General features: G+C 39.9%; 1 protein-coding gene across 2 annotated transcripts; it reads right to left on the bottom strand.

The window, feature by feature from the left end:
• Nucleotides 1–819: 819 nt before the first annotated feature.
• mxi1 (max interactor 1, dimerization protein) lies at nt 820–24,102 on the bottom strand. Of its 2 annotated transcripts, none has more exons than XM_051694899.1 (6): nt 23,766–24,102; nt 21,009–21,111; nt 16,941–16,970; nt 6,853–6,967; nt 2,530–2,719; nt 820–2,208 (listed from the first exon to the last, which is right to left on the bottom strand). In XM_051694899.1, exons 1-6 carry the CDS (start codon nt 23,983–23,985, stop codon nt 2,045–2,047), a joined length of 822 nt encoding a protein of 273 aa, XP_051550859.1. In that variant the 5' UTR covers nt 23,986–24,102; the 3' UTR covers nt 820–2,044. The 2 variants fall into 2 exon arrangements, with proteins under 2 accessions (XP_051550859.1, XP_051550860.1); XM_051694900.1 differs by lacking the exon at nt 23,766–24,102 and adding an exon at nt 21,271–21,700.
• Nucleotides 24,103–24,516: the final 414 nt, after the last annotated feature.

Raw genomic sequence — 24,516 nt, 5'->3', positions numbered from 1 at the left:
GTCTTATGGATTACTTTAATGCTGACTTGTGTGATTTTTGGAGCTTCAATATTTTGTCACCATTCACTTGCATTGTATGGACCTACAGAGCTGAAATATTCTTCTAAAAATCTTAATTTGTGTTCAGCCGATGAAAGAAAGTCACACACATCTGGGATGGCATGAGGGTGAGTAAATGATGAGAGAATTTTATTTATGGGTGAACTAACCCTTTAAGACTTCTTGCGTTGAGGTGTAATTTTTGACATTAACGCACATTTTACCCCCCAATTCTCATTACCACAATGTGAAAAAAGATGGTCATCATTAAAATATTCTAATTACCGCAATAAGGAAAAATAATGTATTAAATACATTGCAAAGTATTTCTCCATCACTGTAGTACCCCCTTGGTACTGCCTTTTATTTCTGCTGATTTTAAAAATCAGTGTACAACAACAAAAATATGCTACGGTAATAAGAATCATCATTGCAAAACAATGGGAATAGTAAAATTATCTGAATGCCTTAAAATAATGTAATATATATATATATATATATATATATATATATATATATATATATATAAAATTGTATTTTTTAACAATGTGGGGTTAAATATGACCAGGACATTTTCTTAACTGGTTTTGTGAGAATCACCCTACTAGTAGTGGAATGCCTTTCAGCTTTAAAACAAATAAAATTAAATAAATAAAGAGTGCCACTCAAAAGTTAGCATGCCTTTAACAGAGGTCCACGCTTTGGCGTTCACTTGTTCAGTTGTTCGTTCTTGTGTGATCGATTTTAAGTACTTCAGTGTGTTGGTTTTCTTCTCGTTCGTTGTTGTTTTTTTTTTTTTTTGTTTTGTTTTTTTTTTTTCAAGAAAGTCATAAAATTCCTCAGGCAGCCACAGAATTTAAAATATTGGATGTTTCATCCAGCATAATGAACTAATAATACATGCCACCATGAAAGACTTTCAGAGGAAGATAGTCAATCTTTGCAAAAATATAATTTCAAATGCACAAAACACAAGACACACAATACAGCAACAGAGGCAACAGTTCTACCCATGGGTAACTACCTTTTTTTTTTCCCCAACAGTTTTTCAGTTCAACTTTAAATGTATTAAACTATTGTATTTATGTACAAAAGCGAGCAAGTTGGCGTTGCTCTTTTGGACGGACACAAGGATTGTGTCTCAGAAGTTGGAGTGCTAATGTGTTGATTCTGACTACAGGAGTTTATTGCTTATTACTGCCAGGAGAAACACCTATTTAAACACGGGGGTGGGTATTCTCTGACATGGCATCGGTTCTATGGAGGGCTCTACGCAGTCGAGTGCAAGATCGCTTAGTTGTAGCTGCTGTGTGGAAATGAGTTCCACGGTTTAAATGCACCAATATTCCCACAGCCATGGGATTGTTGTGTTTCCTTTGTCTTTGATGAAACAGCAGATTTTTCTGCATGACTGGTTTTGTGTCACATAGCACCAATGACAGTCCTTGTTGCTGTTGAGCAGCGATGTAAAAACAAAACAAAAAAACATACTATACGAAAAGGAAACTAGTTACGGGGCTACATGTGATGATATTGAGCACAGGTGTACCAATTTGTAGATTTCATAGGTTTTGCCGACTGTTTAACCAGTGACCAGTTCACGACCCGTTCATGTAAAGAATCAACAATCAAGGGTTTGAATTAAAAAAAACATATAACTTTTTTTTTTTTATACAATTCAGCTTTCCTTTCGGAAAAAAAGGGTTTCGATACTGATAATTATCAGTCTACTGCTTCATCCAATCTTTCATTCAGGGATAAAACCATCTTAAAACTTAAATCACAATCACAGATTGTTTCCATCTCATTCATATTCTCTCGGATACATTCACAAACATTAAACAATAAATCAGCCATTTTACTTAGGGCGGGCTGTGTTCTGGTCACCTGACTTAAATGAGAGTCTCTGATTGGTCAAGGAGCGATAGGTGGCAAGGAGACAGGACTCATTTTGAGGGCTGGGACAGTGTGTGTGTGTGTGTGTATGTGTGAAGTGGAGCGTGTTTTATGAGCTGAAGGCTAGTTTGATGCTGCAAGAGGAGTAGCCCTCATCGCTGGCAGTGCTCTGTAGACTGCTGTGGTCGTCCAGATCGCTGGTGCTGGCTGTACTGACGCTGTCGAGCTCTCCATGAGAGAACTCTGTGCTCTCTACGTCCACCTCCATCTCTTCTGTTTCCAATGAGAGAGAGAGAACATTTTTGATTTACTGTGTAACAGATTAAGTGTGTCACATGATACCAAAATACAAATTCCACAATGTAATTTTTCGCTCAACTTGTTATGCTGATAATATTACAAATATATAATATATATATATTTATTTTTTTTTTTAATTAGAAAATGCAAAAATAGTCTTAGATGCAGACAAAAATTATTGAAAGCAGAAAATATTTATTATCTATTCTCCAAGGCTTTTGGTCGATATCACACTGGCTGATATAGGACTCTTTAACTAGTGTATGTGCATTTAGGTTAATGCAGAGCCCATACCTTGGTCTGAGTCAGAGCGGTAGGATCGCTCGGAGCAGACAGTGGAGCCTACGCTGTCAGAGCGTATCCTCTCTCCCTCCAGCACACCCCCGCCGCCCCGCAGCAGGTCCAGACGCCTCCGAAGGTGACGTTGCTCTCGCTCTAAATTCTCCAACTGATACTGAGACTTGCGCTCCACTTCCTCCAGTTTCTATGAGAAGACAAATAACAATGACTCATGGAACATTACTGAAAATCACTAACAACATCCACAGGAAATCACTGTGTAATCCCTGGTTATAACTGCTGTATCAGTAAACACACACCCATCAAAACAAAATATTCTAAGTGTTCCCACACTTTCTGATCAATAAATTTCAATGAGCTTCCCAGTCGTTTGTGATTACATGGATAAGGATTTTTCAAAAGTATTCACAGATTAACTAATCAAGTATTCTGTACAACTGGCGAACTGGTTCCACTGAATTATTGAGGTGACTCAAAAAGAACGATTCGCTCGCAAAGCGGACATCACTATGATAATTACTATGAAATCTTTATTAATAAATAAACATGCAATGAAACAGCAGGGAATAACTGAAGGTGAGGCATGATTGAAAGTGGTGTATGTATGTGTGTTCTGTCAAGCTCTTGACTAATGGCTGTTTACTATAGTTTTGAACCCGGTTCGGATCAACAATCCCTCCACACGTGACTCTTCTGACCCCGTAATGCATTACACTAAAGTGCAATACAGCATGACCCCCAGCTAAATCCACAGATGCACACACACACACACGTGCACACACACATAACTGGTTGGGAGAGCTTAACCTGTTATGGCAGGGAAAAACCAGTAGGACATCAGAATGAAAAGCAAAATGAAAATAAAGGGTTATTATCACATACATATTTTAAACAATAGGTAGCTTCTGTCTATAGTGGTTGAGAGAGATTTGACAATAAAGCTTTGGAGTGAGCGAAACTCGTTTGTCACTTCCGTAAGAGATTTAGTTCTGAAGTATCTGCGTGTTTTCAATGTGTTGTGGCAATTTCATTGCGTGTATATATTAAAATGTATTTTTCGTATCCAGGAGACGTATCCAGGATCTGTATGTTTTGGCTAATGGTCGAACGATTTAGATTTTTCAATGGCCATTGTCAATAACTAGACAGATATAAATGTCTTAATTAAAATAAAATAAAAATGTCAAGAAGGGATATCTGCAAAGGCCAAAGTATACTAGGGTTTCTTTCACGTGCAGGTACGTCTTGCACACAGTGGCATTAGGGCTGTGCCTATAAAATAACATATCGGTATATTGCAATACTTTTTCTCAAATATGGTATCGATTCTTTAGATCCATAAATCGATATGTTTACTCATCTATTTCTGTATACATGTCCAACAGTTTAATAACGAAGAAGCAGGTTGCTAAATAAGCACAAATGCTTAGGGTGCATCCCAAAACGCACACTTCTGCACTATTCTACGCAATTTTGTAGTGTAAGTAGTGCGAGTGGTACGTACAACTTAAATGCAACTGTGTACTACAAATACCCAGATGAAGTACTTCTTCAACCAAAATAACGGAGTGTGGAATGTTGGACAGTTTGTACAAATGTGAGTAGAATGCTTTACCATCACCCCAAGCTGTGTGAACATGTTAATTATTTGAGATATACACTTAGTGACCACTTTATTAGGTACACCTGTACACCTACTTATTTATCAGGGATGGGCATTTTGGTCATTTTGTCTACTCGTCGAGTCCTCGAGGGGCAATGACATGTACATAATTGTATATATAATAACATGTCTGACAAACGTCTATAGCTGCTGCATTGTGACTTGTTGTTCCAGTGTATCGTCTATTCATTATTATTGGCTGTTATAAAATAAAATGTTACAAAATATACAAAAGATTGCATAGTCAAAATATAATGCATCATATTTTGTTATTATGTGAAGTTTCACTGCCCAGCTCGGAAAGAATGTGCCCAATGCAAGTCTGTCTGTTCTACGGTTACCGTAGTAATCTTTGTAAACGCGCACCAGTTTGTCTGAACCGTCTATTTTCAAATCGCATTTGGCTTATCAGGAGACGCCATAACCATTGCTTTTTTAATATGCGTGTTAAGTTGAAGTTCAGTTTTGAAGACGCTGCATTCTGTTCCATTTAGCTGCGCTCTGTCAAAGTGTTTGAAACACTCGCCTGCTGTATATGCGTTGCTTCAGCGCGTTGAGTCCACTGCCATACTGCCTGGTGTGTGTGTGTGTGTGTGTGTGCGTGCATCCAAGTGTTCGCTCTTGTGGGGAAAGCCTCGATGCTCCGTATTGTGTTTGCTGTAATTCATGAAGCATTCCATTCAACTCGGAGAGTCAGAATGACCACCTTTCAACTGGGGAAAGTGCAACGGTATGACACTTTACATCGGACATCTAACTTAGAATCTTGCGGAAATCTTCATTCATTTCGTCGAGATGCAGGTGTAAGTTACGTCATGCAAGGCAGGGAGGTTTACAGTCAGTGACAAACGTTCACTTTTATTAAATAATGTCCATTAACGAGTCAAAGTTCTTACATTAAATGATAATAAAACGTGTTTAGCAAATGTTTTGCAGAGACAGGTGTTCAAAACACAGTTAATTACACTCTCTTTTGATTATCGTGATGATAGCATTGCAGTGTTGTATCAGTTTGGTTGCTATGAGACGTCTCTGATAATCAACCCCTCAAAATCACAACGTAATCAATCTCAAAATCAATCTCAAAATTAAAAATAAGCTTCCTCTTTGACACGTTTGTGTTTAGTTGTCAGGTAATTGTCACTGGATTTCGAATTAAGTGAAAAGTCACATCATGCATGATCACTATCGATCATCGTTTTCAGGATCGATCATTGCTGCCACATCCGAGTACCCAAGCACTCGAGTACTCGTGCCCATCCCTATTTTTTTGCGATTATCTAATCAGCCAATCGTGTGGCAGCAGTACAATGCATACAATCATGCAGATATGGATCAGGAGATTCAGTTAATGTTCACATCTACCATCAGAAAGGGGAAAAAATTCGACCGTCGCATGATTTTTGGTGCCAGACGGGCTGGTTTGAGTATTTCTGTAACTGCTGATCTCCTGGGATTTTCACACACAACAGTCTCTAGAATTTACTCTGAATGGTGCCAAAAACCATTCTGTCAGCTTCATCCGCCTCAAGGTTTGATATGTTGTGCATTCTGAGACGCTATTCTGATCACTACAGGTGTACAGAGGGGATATCTGAGCCATTCGCTCAGTTTGAACCAGTGTGGCCATTCTCCGTTGACCTCTCTCATCAACAAGGCGTTTCTGTCTGCAGAACTGCCACTCGCTGGATGTTTTTTGTTTTTTGCACCATTCTCTATACAATCTAAAGACTGTTGTGCATGAAAACCCCAGGAGACCAGCAATTACAGAAATACTCAAACCAGCCTATCTGGCACCAACAATCATGCCACGGTCCAAATCACTGAGATCAAATTTTTTACCCATTCTGATGGTTGATGTGAACATTAACTGAAGCTCCTGACCCACATCTGCATGAGTATCTGCAGACAACATGATTGTCTGATTCGATGATCTCATGAATATGTAGGGGTACAGGTGTACCTAATAAAGTGGTCACTGAGTATAAATGTTGAACTGAGTTTGGCTAATGCGCTAAAGCTAGCGGCAACACATTGCATGCATTTGAAATGTCACTTCAGTCAACTGAAAAACAGTGAATGCTTCAGTGAATAAAACATGAAAAACGTGTTCCATTTGTTATGATACTACACTTTTAAAATTCATACACTACATGGCCAAGTGTACAGTGTAAGTGCACAGTTCGTTATTTGGAACGCACACTTCATTCATTCTTATTATGAAAGACACGCTGGGTCTCTTTCATGCATTTGCCATAGTTTCAATCACAATTTAATTATGTTTCATATATATATATATATATATATATATATATATATATATATATATATATATATATATATATATTTTGTAATGTAAGCTATACTTATTTGTTAAAAAACAAAGTATACCCTAGCCTTAAAGGTTAGGGTGCAGAAGTTGAAACTGGCTTTCAATTTTTTTTTTATTTTTTTTTTTTGTCTTTCCACTTTTTAGTTAACAGAACCTACAGATGCAAACTCGCATTGACCACAGGAGCACCACAGCTCAATGTGTCAGAGCAGCTGCACTAACCACTAGGCCGTGGCTCTGATATAATTCGCTTAATTTAGGAGCAACATAACTTGATGGGAGGCGCTTACAAGTACATGTGCACAAGTGTGAGTGTGTTTACCTTTATGTGTGCTTTGGCCTTGTTGAGCAGTCCAAGTGTGGTGTGGCGGCTGCAGTCTGGTCCCAGCGGGATGAGAGTCTTCAATCGCTCCAGACACAGACGGAGGTGGGCTCGCCTGAGGACAACAGAAGCGTCAGCCTGATACATACATACACACACACACACCCTGAAACGAACATGCCGTGCCTATGTGGTTCGAGGTGAAAATTTACAGACAAAACTTTTTACAAGACAATTGCGCATTCTCCACCTTAAACAGAAAGTACTCATGCATACCCACACCTCCAATTGGCAACTAAGGGATAGTTAATGCAAAAATTCTGTCGTCATTTACTCACCCTTATGTCGTTCTGAACCTGTATGACTTATTTTATTTCATTGAACACAAAATATCATGTTAGGTAAATAAATAAATGACAGAATTTTCATTTTGGGGTGAACTATCCCTTTAAAGAGTTGCGCTCAAGGAAGTGCTTGAGGTTGTATCCATTCGGAAGTGGAGGTGACCTGAAAAATTCCCCTCTCAAAGAATGCCCAACACCATAGATGGCTTTTAAAAGACATGAACACGCTTGTGTGTGAGAGATCAGCACCAGCGAATGCACTTCTTATTGAAGCTTTTCGCCCCTTATTCTGTTGAATTTCATTCTTATCAGCAATGATGATGGCTGCTCCGTCCCTTTTACACACACTTGCACATACTGTCTGCCCCGTGACAATGGCAGTAGATATATCACAAGCCTTATCACTATATTTCTGAGCACCATCGGGAGGGTACTGTTATCAGAACAACAGTCACACCCTTTGTAGACATTCCACTGTCTGCCTCAATATGCATGTAGACGTTGATTGATCAACATAGTGCATTAATGGCTATGGGAGTCTTTTAGCAATTTGTAATAACTGTCATAGACCTCAAGTTTGTCTACACCAAACTCAACCCAAAACCTATTTCAAATATCTTTAAAATACTTCTCAAACTATCCCCAAACAGCTCCCATGCCATCTGTCTACAGACATGACGGGTGTCAGGTCACGCACAGCAGTGCTTAATGGGAAGGCTGTATATCTTCATGTGTTTGCCTTAGTCTGTGTGTGGCATGATAAATGGCTTTGTTTGAGTCACCAGACGGAGTCCGTGCCAAACAACAATCACTATGTCTGTCGTCTCGCTGTCAAACCTAAAAACAACATACAGTATACTTACCTAATTATGACATCATAGCAGGTCACGCAACAAAATTTAGTTTCAATGGAACTTAAAAAAAGACCTTTGGCCATAAAAATGTTATAGGTAATGTTGGGTGTGTTTCTGTGTGTTTGTGTTACTATGAATAACCTGTGTCCTTATCGACTATCCAAATGCAGCAAGATTATGTAACATGTTAGCCAGAGCTTTGACGAACTACGCACGGTACACAATTGCATTGTCTTAGAATGAACCTTGATAGTCGTGGGTGTGAAACATCTGTGCTTCAAAGCTAGTCAAGTTCTGGCTCTGGTAGATATGCAGAGTTGTACACTCCTCTGCATTAGTCATATAGAGAACTCTATACTCGGTATAATAATAACTCAAATCAAAAACGTGCTTCTTATGTTAGAGCATGTTCAGGCCTGTTCTCACTTATACCCCCGGCAAGACTGTTTTTATGACAGAGCATTTTCACATGCATTTTAAATGACTTGGTCTGCACACACACAAGCTCATAGAGAATACACATGAACAAACAAAGATGATCTGATAGAAGGATAGACAGACATTCATACAGAAAGACAGAATGATGGATAGATAGTGACAGATATAATGATAAGAGTAACAGAACAAATGATTCATAGAAAGAACGTTAGAGAGTGAGATATAAAGAGCGATAGTGATAGATAGACAAAGAGATAGATTGATGCACAGAGCAATAGAGCGCTGGATACAGACAGTGATAGAACGAATGTTAGAGCAACAGAGTGACAGAGCAATAGAACGAACAATAGTTAGATAGTGACAAAGCGATAGAACAAACAATAGCGCAATAGATATAATGATAGATAGAGCGAACGACAGACCGACAGACAGAATGAACAAACATATTTATAGTGATAGAGTGGAGCGATAAATAAGATCTTCATTAGAACAAAATTCACTCTCTCTCCATCAACATCTTCTAACCTTGTACCTCCATCTCTCACTCCTGCACGTGGCAGCAACACAGATGCATGACCACAGGCCAGACAGAGTAAGAAAAGAACGGAAGTGCTCTTTAGATTGTCTTTTGTAGCTCGATGCCACTGATGTAGCCTACAGAGCAGTGGTTTGCTTCGTTTTCTTCTCCTTAATCTCAACACAACAATCATACCACAAGATGAAGAGGGTTTTAATGGCGGGTGTAGACGCAAACACACAAACACGCGTTTAAAGGGGTTGCTGTTTCTTGCTCTTGTGGGTTCAGAGACAGTGATTGTTCACTGTGTTTGGGGTCTGCACAAACACCCCTCATGTTGTCTTGCGGGTCCACGTGATCTCAAACCTGCATGCGCCAAATCTGGCGGTCGTCTGTATACACAGCACATTCAAAACCACAAGAGCATTTCAAGACAAGTGTTTTAATGTTTACATTTTGACCAATTGGTTCTGCTTTTGTAAGGCTGGGTTGTGTATGGAACGAGGTATGTCTGAGAAAAAACCACAAATGAACACTATATCAGAGAATACGGGTAACCGAAGGACTGTGAAAAACACGGTAACCCGTCTGCTCTGTGCTCTGCAGAGTGGGGGTTTTATTAGGGGGTGAAAACACAGGCTTGCCCCAGATTCCGCTTGGTTTATTGGTAAATAATGAATGGAGCTGGCATAATGTGATGGGGCTGACATTTTAATAACTAATGTTAAGGTCAAGAGGGGGTCGACACGTTCCCTAATTGCAATCTGCAGAATTGTACGAATTGTCCAGCACAATCAGTGCAGAAAACAGGTTCAGCTATTAGGCATGTGTATATACAGTACATAAATGTGTGTGTATATAGAAACACACCAGCTGTTTAATCTGTGGCAAGAAGTCACCAGCACCAATCGGCAATCAGCACCTCTGCCTGTGCAGCAAGCAAAAATCGGCACCGATTCTTGCACCGATGAGGAAATGCACATAAAAAACTAGCTTCATAGGGAGTGTCCACAGTTCATTTGGAGCCTTGTTTAGACCTTCTGATTCTTCGAGTAAGCAAACACAGTGCATCATCTCTATCGTACATGTAAAGTGTGCCACAGGCGAGGACGTATTTATAGCAGCAAATGCATGTAATATAGATGAAGCCCGGAGCAGTCGCATATGAAGGCATGGATGCAACATAAAGCAACGCAAGTACTGTACATTCACATGCTAAAAGAGCAAGGGTTGTTTCCAACAGATTTCCCATCTTGTAAGTTTTTCTCCATATCCTCACATGATTCCTTTGAACCGTCAGATCACATGTCCGGGTTTTGTAAACCAGTGCACAGATTACTGAGCAAGAACAGGCTTTGGGTACTCAAGCCCTGATTTTGAACCAATCAATATCCGAGTTACCAGCTTTTTTTAAGACTTGTTTTATTTAAAGATCTGTCTCCTTGCCTCTTTTATGATGTCATTATGAGTGAGCATGTGAATGTGTCACCCTCAGTGCCATAGCAGTTCTCAAAGCAGCTCTCAGCCCTCAGATTAAACGAGAGCAGAATCCTCCCCCACTGCACAAACACACAGATGGGCCATTATTGGTGCTAGCCCTCCGTTTTCGTGTAATCTGCCCGAAAACTAGACTCAGAGCAACGTGAGCTTCACATTAAAAGAGATGCACCAACCTAAAAGCAACATACACTCTTGCTGGGAATAAAACGCAGACTTTTAATGTGGGCAGAGTGAGGAAGGGAGAAAAACAGAGGTGGAGAAAGAGAGAAAGAAGGTTTATAGATGTAAAGTTAGAATGTGGGGGTAGCCAGGATGGAGAGAATGAGAGGGAGATGAATAAGGTAGGATGAAGAGATAGTTGCAGAAAGACGTACAGTCAGCCACAGTGACGGCAATCTATGTAAACATACTCGCAAACAATGAAGCCTTTGAGCCATGTATGGGGCGAACCAATGACAGCTCACTGTACCGTATGACACATGAAAGAGAAAGAGAAAGAAAGAAAAACAGAGAGCGAAAGGGAGGTAGAGAGAGACAGAACAGAATCTTCAACAGGCCTTGGATATACTCTTGTTGCACTCTGGGTTAAACACTACAGGCAGAGTGATGGCTATAGACTACAGGGAAATAAAGAATCACGTACACCCTCTGACAGTAACAGCTGTGGTGAAACGAGGCCTGCACTGGCCCATCAGTAACACATGGATTAATTCACACGTGCCAAACTGTAATCTGCTCCACACAACCCAGACCACCAGACCCCACTCACATGCCCAGATTTTCGGTGTGTTCATGTGATCACTGCCCCTATCCCTAAAGCCCCTGCAGATGGTTGTGTACATGGAAAACACAGATTTTGTTAATGTACAATTCCCTGTTAGGTGCGTTTAAATTGGCCAGAAGGTTGTGAATGCTTTGGGGTTGTAATCTAATAAATGTGGAGTGATCCCAAAAACAAACAAGACGAAATTATAAAACAGAGACATCACCAGATGTCTGTGTTCCAGAACTCTCTCTCTCTCTCTCTCTGAAAAGCCACTCAAGAGAAGCTTTACTTCACCGGAAGGACGCCTAATCCGAAAACAAAAAATACTCACAACGGTGGTGGATGGTCTAACAGGCATAGAACTCTTCCGTAATAAGATCAAAGGCCATGACACACAAAGTAAGGGATCATTGGTATCAATGGGGCTGGTTATGATTGGACGACCTTCAGAGGCTCAGCTGATTGGATGGCTGTATAGCAAGGGTTTGTCCAGCTTGCTACAATATTCCCTAAGACAAAAAGAACTTAAAGAGCACCTGTTATGGTTTTTCAAATATTACCTTTCATGTAGTGTGTTATATTGCTGTTTGTGAATGTAAAAAAGTCTTCAAAGTTTCAAAAATCAAAGTGCACGACAAATGGAGTTATTGACTCCCAAAAGAAAGACTCTGATTTTGAACACCTGAAACGAGTCGTTAGTAATTCCAGACTTACTTCCTGTACTAACCTACGTAATTTGGTAACAAAAAACCCGCCTCTGGTCTTCATTGGCTGCTCGCGAACAGCTTTGACCCGTCCTCAAACACTAAACTAAGCAGTAGACCAATCACAACAGACTGGGACATCTGACCAATCAGAGCAGAGCAGGCTCTCTGAAAGGAGGAGTTTAGAACGAATCCTTTAGTACGGATCATTGAACGAGTCGTTTTTGACATTGGGAATAAATTATAATTTAAATTATGAGCAAATTAAAGTGTTTTTTGACCTTGGATGCATGTAAATCTATTGTATGAAACCTTTAAAACAAAATTAGGCACGTTTAAAAACCATAACAGGTGCTCTTTAATATCTGAAGTTCTGTGGTAGGCCCTAGGGCTGAAACCACAATAGACATATCCAATATTTTGATTTGGTCTCAACCAATACAGGTTTTTCAATGGACAATCCTTCAGCGAGGGCTATTCAATTCCATTTTTTTGAGGGTCACAGTCCTGCATAGTTTAGCTACGACCCTAATCAAACACACCTGGACCAGCTAATCAAGGTCTTCAGAATTACTTAAAAATCACAGCTAGGAGTGAAAGAACAGGGCTGGAACTATACTCTAAAGGACAGTGGGCCTCCAGGGACAGAATTTAATAGCTTTGCCATAAGGCTCAGTCACATTTACCTTTGCACAGCGAAATTCCACAGGCGAACATGGAGTGGGCAAATGTTAAGAGAGTGTAAAACCTGAAAAAACTACTTGCCATGCTGCCTCTTTTTAATGCTGCACTATATAATCTGGGAGAGTCAAGTTATAAAGAAACTCACAGCTAAAATTATTTACTCGTCGATTTTGAATATTTAGTGTAGCTATGTACAGAGGTCACTGCAAACCATGAAACTTCCTATTGTTCATTGCTGCAAATTCACGTGTAAAGCAAAATTTGCATTAGGACAATTCTTTGCCACTAGAAGTCCATCAGGCAAAATTCCTGTTGTGCAGATTCCCATTGAGATGACTGTACTTCGCCAGTGGAATTTAACCATTCAAAGGTAAAAGTGATCAAGCCTTTAAGCTATTACATTTGGTCTGCCCAACCTTGAAAATTTGGCTACAGCATTGGTAGGCCCACAAACTTATAGTGTCATACTTAGACACTGGACAGAAGTTTCGCCAAACAAACTTCAGGTTTTAAGGGTATTGCTGATTATGTTCAATTGACTATTAGATTCAGCAATGTTGATTGCTTCATATTTTAAATGATCCTCAGCTTGTAATTCTAGAATTGGCTTGCATGAAACTATTAGAGAAGTTAAAATATGTTGGGTGTGGCTGTATAGTAAACAATCTTCATGGTGTCATTAAGGATATCTGTCTGTTTGTGTGTTGTCTTTGTAACCTTATCCACCAGTAGCCATGGGTGTTGCATTTGCAGGGAGATGGTGTCCCTGCATGCAATAAAACAGGGTGTTCTTTTACAGAACACACAGTAAATGTAGGGCAAGGCTGAGCACTAGTGACCTCCAATTCTCGAACATCCTCTGCTATACTCTTCTGATAAAGACTGTCATAGGAGTTTGTGTCCTTGCTTTCTGATTCAACCAAAACAGCCAGAGCTTTGTCAATCTTTCAGAGTGTGAGTGTAAGCCACAAGTGTTTTGTGAACATGCCCTAGCACGTGTGCAGGTCTCTATGCACTTGCTTACTGGACCAAAGATCACACCTTCTAAGCTGCTTTTGCCGGCCAAGAAAAGCTTATAAGGCATCAAGTCAGAGAGAACAGCCAGTTCTAGCTTCCCCTGGGAATTCCGGAAACCCCTCAAAGGGATGGGGAACATTCTGACTCCTGCTTCCTCTGTACCACCTTAGTACACAGGGAGGACAAAATCTATGATCATCGAAAGTGAGTTCCTGAAGAGTACTCTTTAGCTAGTGATTATGACCCAACAACTTCTACATATACTTGTTCCTCATGATTCTTTTCAAGAGTGGAAGTGTATTGCAGCCAACTCGCCCAAGCTCCTCTACGTTCTCAATAGAGCTTTTCTTAGAGCCAGCAGTCTATTTTCAGTAAACCAGCCTGGCAGCTTTATTCCTGAGCCTTTGCATTCCGACTGTCAAACACACCACGGCCCACACAACCACAACAACATGCTTATCACACAACCAAACACTCCCTCGCTCTCATACAGCCAATAATTAACAACCACATAACAACTGTAATTGAAAATGAAATCACTGAGAACTTGGCAGTTTAACAGAACATTTCCCAATTGAAATACATTGTCATTTCAAAGCTTGCAACATGCAACCCAAGTTTAGGAAGTTGAGGCTCGCCACATCTGTTCAAAGACATCAGAAGATCATATGGTGGCATACTTGTGAGTGCACATGTGTTTATCTGCATATGTTATGTGGCTTGCATGAGGCCAGAATGCAGTCACAAGGCTTTCATCTCCTTCCTCTTCCTTTCTGAAGCACATAAACACTGAGCTATCTCTCATCACATCTCGGGTGAACTTAAAGCGTATGTGATGCCTGACAGACACAAAATGGCTACTGGTTGCCAACCAGGGCTGCTGTAAGGCTCGTTGTGCCAACCAGCTAAAGTCGCATTTCAATGTGTTACAGGTTGTTGTATAAGATATAGGAATAGAAAATCTGAATAATGAAATTTTCTAATACATGCATGGAATCAGGGGCATTTTGGTGCTGGGTGTGCCTGCGGACTCGTCATCTTGTGCGTTCATCATCTTATGTTGTGTAATATTTGTTGGTGCTGACACTTAGGGTTGATCGACCAACCCTGGCCTCTTTATCTGCCCCAAACCCACACAAATCCACATTGCCGCACTGACAACTTCTCACATGGGTGGACATTATCTGAGAAACCCAGCTGGCTTGGGAGAAGATTAATTTGAGTATACTTGCACAAGCACACACACACACACGTGGTATATTTAAAACACTCTGCAAAGTGCTTGTGTTTTGGTCCGTCAATGAGTAAAAGCACTTTAACTGTAAGTGTTCATCCATTTCATCCAACCTTGGATACATATTTACTGTCTCACCCATCCTGTCCTATCCCAGATGATTGGCAAGCAAAGAGACGTGACACTCCTTTAATGGGCCGTGCTTAATAAAAGTTAATAGAACTGAGCTCCAGGTCTTCAGATAGAGGCTCACAAAGGAGTTCCTGTTAGTCTAGACAAAGTTATTTCGAATCTTTGAAGTGGAGCCTCCCTTATTTGCATGCACAGAGCCTAAACAGCAGGCCCCTCACTGTCGGTGTCTAACGTTGATCAGATAAGCACTCAAGAGACTTGAGTCTCACACACATAACTCCAGCACTACATGCTGAACATTCAAGGAACTAGAACATAAAGATCATCATTTGTACAGACACACACACACCCACACACCTACTCTACATGGGTTGGCAATTTTAAAGGACTACTTTTACATTTGCTGAAAAAATGAAAATGGCTTTGCTGTGTAGTTGCTAAGCTGTGTTCTCACCAAATTTTGCCCCCAAGTCTCCGTGATATTCTGTTGCCTGTATCTGGCATGAATCCTTCCTTTGAAGTCTATGGGATTGTATTGCCTGTTTTGTTGTACCACATTTTACAAAAATCATGTATTACTTAGAAAACTAAAAGCACATTTATGGTTAGGGGTTTAAAAAAAACCTAATAATAAGTATGAGCAATAGAAGTGATACTTGCCTTAGCAAGCACCACTAATAATGCACAATTAACATAATCATTTATTTGTTTTCGCATATTGTCCTCCTGTTATGCAACTGACAATGTGCAATACTCTTTACAAATGGCATGAACAGTGAGTCTCTGATTTCTGACTTCTCCCTCTGCTATGGGTAGTAATCTGAAACTGTGGTGACAGCAGTTGTGAAGGATTGAGGGGTGGGTGTGAGGGGATAAGAGGGAATGCCCTTAGATAAGCAGAACTGGTTTACCTCTTACTTTCACTTTTAGATACCTGTTGATGCAATGACAGGGTTGAGGACAACATACTTCAGTGGCCTTATAACTGGTTATGCTATGTAGGTTTACATTTTCAAATTGCATTTAGATGTAGCTTCAGTACTAGAGGTCCCCACTAGTACTAGAGGGAGAGTCGATATTGCAAAGTAGAGAGCACAATAGTCTGGTTCCAGAAGTCAAAATCCCATTGATTTTTTCCATTGGCAAAGTTATTTTTAACAATTACTTGTAAACCTTTAAAGACAGACCTACCATGAGCTCTGAGGCTGTTCATCAATGGTATATGTTGAAGCCTTAAGTCTGTATTATTTCAACTTATTATTTCATTTTTTCTTTTATTTTTTGTATATTATGTTTATTAGCGGCATTCCTGCTAAAGAACTACACTACCCATGATCCTCAAGAGAACTGCTCCACCAATCAAAGAATCGCAGTCAACAGGGCCAGTACCAGAATGCGGTCCTTAGAGGAGCATTGTTATCTTTAGGAAGGGGCAATCAGAAGTTCCTGGGGGAACACGAGAAAAATCTAAGGGGGTCTTGACCCCATATCCCTCACTTAGACCCGGCCATGGCGGCCAACAAAGTGTGACAAACAAGCTCTGCAGCCACTGCCCACACGCATGACGTACTGTGAATGGCGCAATCAAGTCGTACTTCTAACATTTACAAATTACTTATATATTTGCAAATATCTAAATATTTATCAATAACATTTTAAATATTGCTTCTATACTTGCACAACAAATTTAAATATACATTTTTATATCTTACCATTGTTTTTAATTTGATTACATCATTTGCAATGATTCATGGGATTGTAGTTCATGCCCTCTTGAAATACTGCAACAATATTATCACATCATAACCCAGATATCTATATAATTCACTCTTGCTGATTCCCACGCCTATTCACTACTGGACACTATATATATATATATATATATAAATTGTACTTACCGATTTTTCTCCAGCTCATTGTGTGTAGACCTATAAAACAAAAAAGAAATAGCTAATGAGCAAACATAACCACTTTTATTTGTGTTTGAGGAATTAAGGCCACATTCACACAGCAGAACAATACGGTCGTCAGTCCTGTATGAGTGCTTAATCCGGTTATGTTCACACACAGGTCGGTTATTAACAAGAGTGAAAACCGCATTCTATAACCGTAATGACACCTGCAAATTTTCATGACTCACAACCGCATTTTCGGCATACCTGTGCTGTGTGAACGGAACCGTACTGGTCAACTAGTTGTTAGTCACGTCATATAATGTGAGGGATGCTGCACTGTCTCGCGTGTTTCATGTGGGGTTTCGTTAACTCACGTATATGGAGATATAAACAAGATCCAGCCGTTGTTATCCAGCGGAGTTGCCCGAAAATGCAAGCAGCGTAACAGAAGTGAAAAAAACATATTTTTTTTAAAAAATCAATGTCGCTGTTGGTTAATTACAATTTGACGCATGTACTTGCGCCCCGATTAGACTGGTTTATTTAATAACGTATCGTCAATCGTAACAAGGCTTGCCAGTGGTATGGACACCACCTTTTTTTTATATTTACTTTAGTCACTGTCACCATGGTCACAACTGTTAAAATACAGTTGTGAATTTCGTTGTTCTTTCATACAGATGTTATTCAAGCCGCTACTGTAAGCTGTTGTATGAACGGGATATTTCAAGACTCACACCAGTAAGCAAATGCGGTTGTCATTCCCAAACACTGACTGTGTGAATGTAGCCTAAGTGCACTAAACGTTCATTATAATCCATATCATAAACATAAGGTCATTTCTCGAGCACTTAGCTCCTGAATTAAACGTCAGCTCTCATCGTGAGATCAAAGAACATGCGAGTGGACAAAAGCCCAGCCGCTCGCAAAGAACAAGGCTATGCATCATTAAATGTTCTGATGGATTTACTAATTAATCTTTATTGGGGGGGGTAAACCAGCTCCCCCGTTGCAACCAATCCAGTGGCTCCAGTGTGAATTAACGAGACTCCTCTAAATTACCCACATGTCACTGCAAATCTTTGTTTGCAGCAAAAAGACAGAGAAATGAAGTGTGCTGAGATGAGAAAGGGAGCACAATGACCAGCCTATATCTGAGCATGTGAGAGAGCTCTCCTCTTCATACAATGAGTGAGTACCAGTGGTCGCTCTCTCCGTCTCGCCCCCTCTCTCTCTCTGAGAGCACAAGTCAGTGTTATGTTAATAATGTAAAGTGAATCAGCCATTCCCCTAAGAGGTTCTTTGTGAGGCAAAATGCTGAAAGCTTTTCCAAAGCTTTAAATGGCCGGCCGAACTATGCACGGCAATGCCATTGCAGGGGCAGCACGATGTGGCCACGGTAGGGCCCTGCTTCTATCCGAGTCATGTGACCACTTCCCTTTATTGGTGACTATTAATACCAAAAGCGTGTTTACACACACCCTGTAGCTGACCTGATGGCATTGCCGTTTTTGCACAGGAGGATGTGTGTGGGCTCGGGAAGGGAGGAGGGATGCAACAAGGGACAAAGATGAAAAAAGAGGAATGGTATGGCTATGTTTTCACAGCTTTTAATGTTGAATGACAGAATGTGTAGTGTCGGGGGACATACACGGAGGTATTCTGCAGTTATTATTCACAGTGGCAAGTGCAACAATCTTGCATTTTAATGCACAAAAATGTGGGTTGCCCAAGGCAGAATGCAGACATTTTAAACGTAATGACAAAACAACAAAACAAACAAAAATGTGAATGCCCCACAGTTTTTAACATATGAGAGACAGTATCATCCGAGCACTCTTTCCTTTAGCTATTTTAACTGAACCAGCCTGAATGGAGTCTTTTCTCCTCAGGTAAATCTCACACAGACATGCAAGAATTTTCAGATAGTGTTTCCTTTTCATTCCCTCCATCAGTGATCACTTTGTGTACAGTAACACTGACCTGAGATCCGTCATCATGATGTCTGATGCATATAAATGCAGCGGAACAAAACATACAAGCCTACCACTACCCTAAACATACTCACACGCACAGGCTGAGCGCTACCTAGATAGAGAGCATTTTTGGGGATTTCAAAAGCTATTGAACTGCTCACCTAGCCAGCATTTTTGGGCATCATAGACACATGCACCATAACGGGTGCACCTAAGATACCCAAACATGCTGTCTATGTAGGCAGCTCACTAGATCTTGATATACCCAAAAATGCTGTCTAGCTAGAGAACTAACTAGATTTTGATATACCCAAACATGCTGTTGAGGTAGGCAGCTCACTAAGTTTTGAGATGCCCATAAATGCGGTCTAGGTATGGAACTCACAAGATTTTGATATACCCAAACATGATGTCTAGCTAGGCAACTCACTAAGTATTGAGATGCCCAAAATGCTTTCTAGGTAGGCCGCTCACTAAGTTTTGAGATGCCCATAAATGCTGTCTAGGTAGGCAGCACACTAGATTTTGATATACCCAAAATGCTGTTTAGGTAGAAACCTCAATGGGATTTCAAATGCCAAACATGTCACCTAGTTAGGCAGCTCACTGGATTTTGACATGCCCAAAAAGGCTGTCTAGGTAGGCAGAACACTAGATTTGATATACCCAAACATATTGTCAAGGTAGGCTGCAAACTGGATTTTGAGGTGCCCATAATGCACGTGATTTTGATATACCTAGACATGATGTCTAAATAGACAGCTCACTAAGTTTCGAGTGCCCATAAATGCTGTCTAGGTAGGCAGCTCACTAGATTTTGACATAACCAGACATGATGTCTAGGTAGGCAGCTCACTAAGTTTTGAGATGCCCATAAATGCTGTCTAGGTAAGCAACTCACTAAATTTTGATATGCCCAAACATGTTGTCTAGTTAGGCTGCTCACTGGGGACATGCCCAAAAAGGCTGTCTAGGTAGGCAGCTCACATGAATTTGATTCATTCAAAAATGCTGTCAAGGTAGGCAGCTCACTGGATTTTGAGATGCGCAAAATGCTCTCTAGGTAAACAGCATACTAGGTTTTGATATGCAAATGTTGTCTAGGTAAAAATGGCAGTCTGTGTTATATGAAGGCAAACACCAAAGCCTTTTACAAATATCAGCTTGTCGAGATTAACCCATTGTTTAATTGAAACCATTAAAGCCATTAACTTGCCATTAAGCATTTAAAGATACTTTCTATATCAAGTTTCCATTTGAATAATCAAAGCGCGAGGGACAAAAATACCTCAAGCAAGCAACAACGTGACAAATGCATCTTGTATAGACGGATTAAAACGCATGTTGAGCGGGAATCGTGTGGAATTACCTTTATTTTATCGAGATTTAGTCAAAAGGGAATCAAAATACTTTTTAAAAACACGTTTTTTAAGATGAGGATGTCGACGGAGAGAGAACATTTAATAAAGACGCCTTAGGCTGTTCACCTTGGCAGAAAGTAAACAACAGTTGCTGTAAATAAGAACGGTGTTTTCAAGGGTCCGGGGTAATTTTAACATCCTTTAGAAAAACAAAAGCGTTACCTGATTGTTTCAAGGATTATTTAGCGGGTTATTGATCGAAGAGCGGTAAAAACCAGATGTCGTGTGATTGCCTGCTGGCAGACTTTCGGTTTAAACAAAACGAAACCCCATGGTGTCCGAGAGTGAAAACACGACGTGAGTTTTCACACGGTCCCTAACCTCAACGCTGTAGCTGTAGCAGTCCCGTTTGACAATCAGCTGATGAGAGCTTCCCTCCGCCAAAACAATTCCAGCAACAAATAAAACAACACAGCTGCAATATATATTTTTTTTTATAAAATATTATATAAATATTGCAATGTTATATAAGCCCATCAGACATGATGCATAGTGTTAAACAGTTTAAAGTTTCAGAAAATACAGTAGCAATAATTCAAGCTCTTATTTTCCAGTGACAGGTCTTGACAGATGTCAAAGCAGTATGATCTATGCACACGTCTCTGTCTGGCTTTGCTCCAGCATTTTTTTCCACTCTCGTGGAAGTGAACAGAGGAGTCACATCATGTGCTTACCTGTTGTGGTTGTTGCTGTACTTTTTATTTCGAAATTTCCTTTGTCTCTGGTAGCTGGAGTGCTGAATAGACGGAAAGGTCGAGGCATATCCATGTTCACACTCTGAAAAACACACCGCAGAAACGTGTCACACCTCTGATCACACGTCAGTCACGGGCCCTTTAAATACTCCACAATACAAGATACAGCAAATACCCACTTTGATACGAAATATGGCATTTGACATGTTAGAAAAGTGATTTTTAACCATCAAAACTGTACCTCTTTCTCTCCTTTCTAAATATTCGGCTGCTTCCAGTAACTTCTGGATATTGAGCACAGCAGTCATCCTTTTAATAAATCTAGAGAGTCTGATATGCGATCGCGGTGACAACAATCGCTATGAAAACGGTTGAAAATGTAGCATTGAATATTCCTCCGATGGTTCACTTGCTATGTGGTTTTGTTTCAGTTTGCTTTATCGCAGACTAGAGATATTTCATCCAGCGTTAGCAAGCTAGCGACATCCAATTATGTCCAATTTGACAGAAATAAAACCTCATATATTAAAAGTGCTTTAGGAAAACAGTCGACTACAAAAAGTGTATAAAATGAGTAAAAACAGATACAAAAGAGTCCCCGGTAGCCCAGCCTGTGAAGTTCCTGGTGCTTGCGCTCTCTTCTCCTCTCCCCGTTTGTTTACCTGCTGTTTTGACAGCTGAGAGAATAGAAACCAAAACACGGCATTATGGGAAATGTAGTTCCACACCTAACCAGTCCTTAACTCGAAAAGGGAAACCGGATTTAAAGTCCCGTCGGTTTAAAGCATGCGGAACATATTTAAACACTAACTTTGATGTTTATTTCGATTGTCTATCTATTGCATATAATGAATCTATTGCATCTAAAGTGCTAAATTCAAGGTTCCGCCACTAATATCTAGCCAATGAAATATTTTAAAATCACAACATAAATAGGAAAAATATTTTCACTATTGAAACTTCCAGGACTTTTAGGTTTTATTAATGTCAACTGCAGGCCTGGAAAATGGCTATTTTGCGTTACACATGTTCAGGTATGCGTTATAACCCAGTAACATTAAAAAAAAAAAATACATCCATTTACTGCCATTTCCCTGTGTAGCTATGAAGAACATAAAAAAATAGGGTGTTGTAGACTATTTATAATTCAGGGTTCCAACACATTTTGACCAATGGATTTCCTTGATTTTTCTAGTCGTTCGTGATTACTATTATTATACTATTATTTTTACAAAAAACAACTGATCTAACCTATTAAAATTTTTAAGAACCAAATATAAATAGAAAAATTAAATTCACAATAGAAACTTCCAGGAGTTTTAAGACTTTATTAATTTACATGACTTTTTCAGGCCTGGAAATCACTATTTCGCATTAGATATGTTCAGATATGCGTGATAACCCGGTGAAGTTCACAAAATACGCCGTTTTACGGCTTTTCCCCCGTTTGGCTACACTACAAGTCCCACAATCCCTCACTTTCAGTCACACTCAAGCCAAGCCCAGCAACATATGACATCACAGCACCACCGCTCTATGATTGGTCAGAGACCCTAGTAAGCGTCTGCACGCAAAAAGCTCTGACCAATCAGAGCAGCGCAGAATGCGCCATGTGGATGTCATGTGAACACACCCTCTAGGAAACAGGAAGGCAACATTGAGAACTCTTTAGAAGTAGACATCTGCAGTCTGCATATAACATTTCATATTTTGCATATATGATGTGGGTCTTTAAAATGGCATTTTACGCTAAAAATCAAAAATCGGATGAATTACATGATCTAAATATATTGTTCCCAATGTGCTTTATCAATATACCCGTTATCATACTCAGTTAAATAACAACAGTTTTATACTGGCCTCAACGTCGTCACTTTTATATGAATAAAAACAGCAATATAAGACTTTATTACAGCTTTTCTCAAGAGTTGCATCTGTTTTCGGATTCATACATTAGGTCTGGCCAACTAAAAAATAAAATAAAAAATGTCGCATAAACAAATGCTTTTATTTATCAAAGTCTGATTAGCGTTTTGTGGTATTCATTATTTCTTTATCACTGACAGAGCAAAATTCATACATTATTCTACTTGCTGACAGAGAATTGAGAGTTAATAGCTGCAAAACACTGTCCACCACAGTAAGAGGTGACGTCAGCCTGTGTTTTGTGCTATTAAATGTTGTTTATTTATTTATTTACTTGCTTATTTTCTTCGAAAGACAGAGACAGAGGGGACAAACAGCCTGGTTTCACCGGTGAACAATGCCTGCCCCATATGACAGTATATGCCAGCTCGGGACAGTCAGTCTGCATTTTGGGGGCATTAACTGCGCTGCAGAGGGATTTATTAGCTGTTTTTGTACCTCTGGCACATTAAATGAAATAAAATTTGACATTCTGTCACTTTGTACCTGTACCGATCAAAATACGACCATGCGATCAACCTAAACAGTTTAACTCACTGCATTAGGTGCTTATATGTATTTTATAACACGTTTAAAAAAATAAAAAGTTATCCTCTTTTGCATGGTAATTCGATCCCTCATAAGCATAGTCTGCGTTGGGTCTGAAGTGCTTCGCATATTGTGCCACATTGCACATGATCCTTGTCTACTTGGCTGATTGTTCGTTGAACTCAATCCCTTTGTTGTCTGAGTCTATTGACAATGAAACAGTTTCTCTGCATAACGCAAAAGAGTAAAAAACACTCGCACGAGCACCATAATTTCACTTACTTCCACCTTTCTTTTCGGCACTCTCAATGAAACTGGCAGCCTCCAATAAAACTTGGACGTTTTTCAGAAAAGTGTTTATCATGGAAGAGTCTGAGGAGTTGAAGACGTCATTGAAAGGGTAACTAGACATCTCAAAATCTTGCTGATCCAAAGATGTTTCGGACTCCAGAAATAAGTCTTCAGTCTTTACGTCTCTTCGTTGTCTCTCACTCCTAACCATTTTGTCCCGGTACAATGGATATGGTTTGGTTTGAAACTGTATGTGAGTTATTGCGGTGTGCTGCGCTATGAGGATCTCCTGAATAAATGAAGGGAATGGAAATGGTTGAGGAGATAAAACACTTCGGCATTCCTGGGTCCTACTGCCCGCTGGATGGTGGCTTGTCACGTCTACAATGTCCTCCCAATAATGACGTCATTGCTTTGACCCCGTGCCTTATCGAAACAAATTTCTCATGTACTATATAATGTGTGTAGATTACTTACAGAGTCAGAACACTTTTTAATTTTCCATAATACTTAAAAGCAGTATAACAAAGGAGCAAATGCCTCCTCCCATTGCTGACTAAGGGTGTGTTCACACTTGTAGTTCGGTTCTCTTGGTCCTCTTGGTCCGGACCAAAAAAGAAAATGATACATTTAGTCCTGGTTCGCTTAGCGTTCACACTGGCATTTTTAACACAGAACCTAAAGATATAAAACAAAAGGCATCAGGAAAAAGTCACAACCTGATTGGTCAGATTTTATGACG

This window comes from Myxocyprinus asiaticus, chromosome 50 (genome assembly GCF_019703515.2).
Source record: "Myxocyprinus asiaticus isolate MX2 ecotype Aquarium Trade chromosome 50, UBuf_Myxa_2, whole genome shotgun sequence".
Classification (NCBI taxonomy): Eukaryota; Metazoa; Chordata; class Actinopteri; order Cypriniformes; family Catostomidae; genus Myxocyprinus; species Myxocyprinus asiaticus.
Note: the sequence above shows the minus strand (reverse complement) of the source record. Positions and strands in the feature narration are given on the sequence as shown.

Bases quoted from the DNA above. Each gene is read 5' to 3' on its own strand.
- mxi1 (XM_051694899.1), bottom strand. From the start codon at position 23,985: ATGGTTAGGAGTGAGAGACAACGAAGAGACGTAAAGACTGAAGACTTA. The intron at 16,971-21,008 runs GTAAGCACATGA...TTTGTTTTATAG, and splicing joins TACAGCAACAACCACAACAG to GTCTACACACAATGAGCTGG. The intron at 2,720-6,852 runs GTAAACACACTC...GTCTTCTCATAG, and splicing joins AGGCCAAAGCACACATAAAG to AAACTGGAGGAAGTGGAGCG.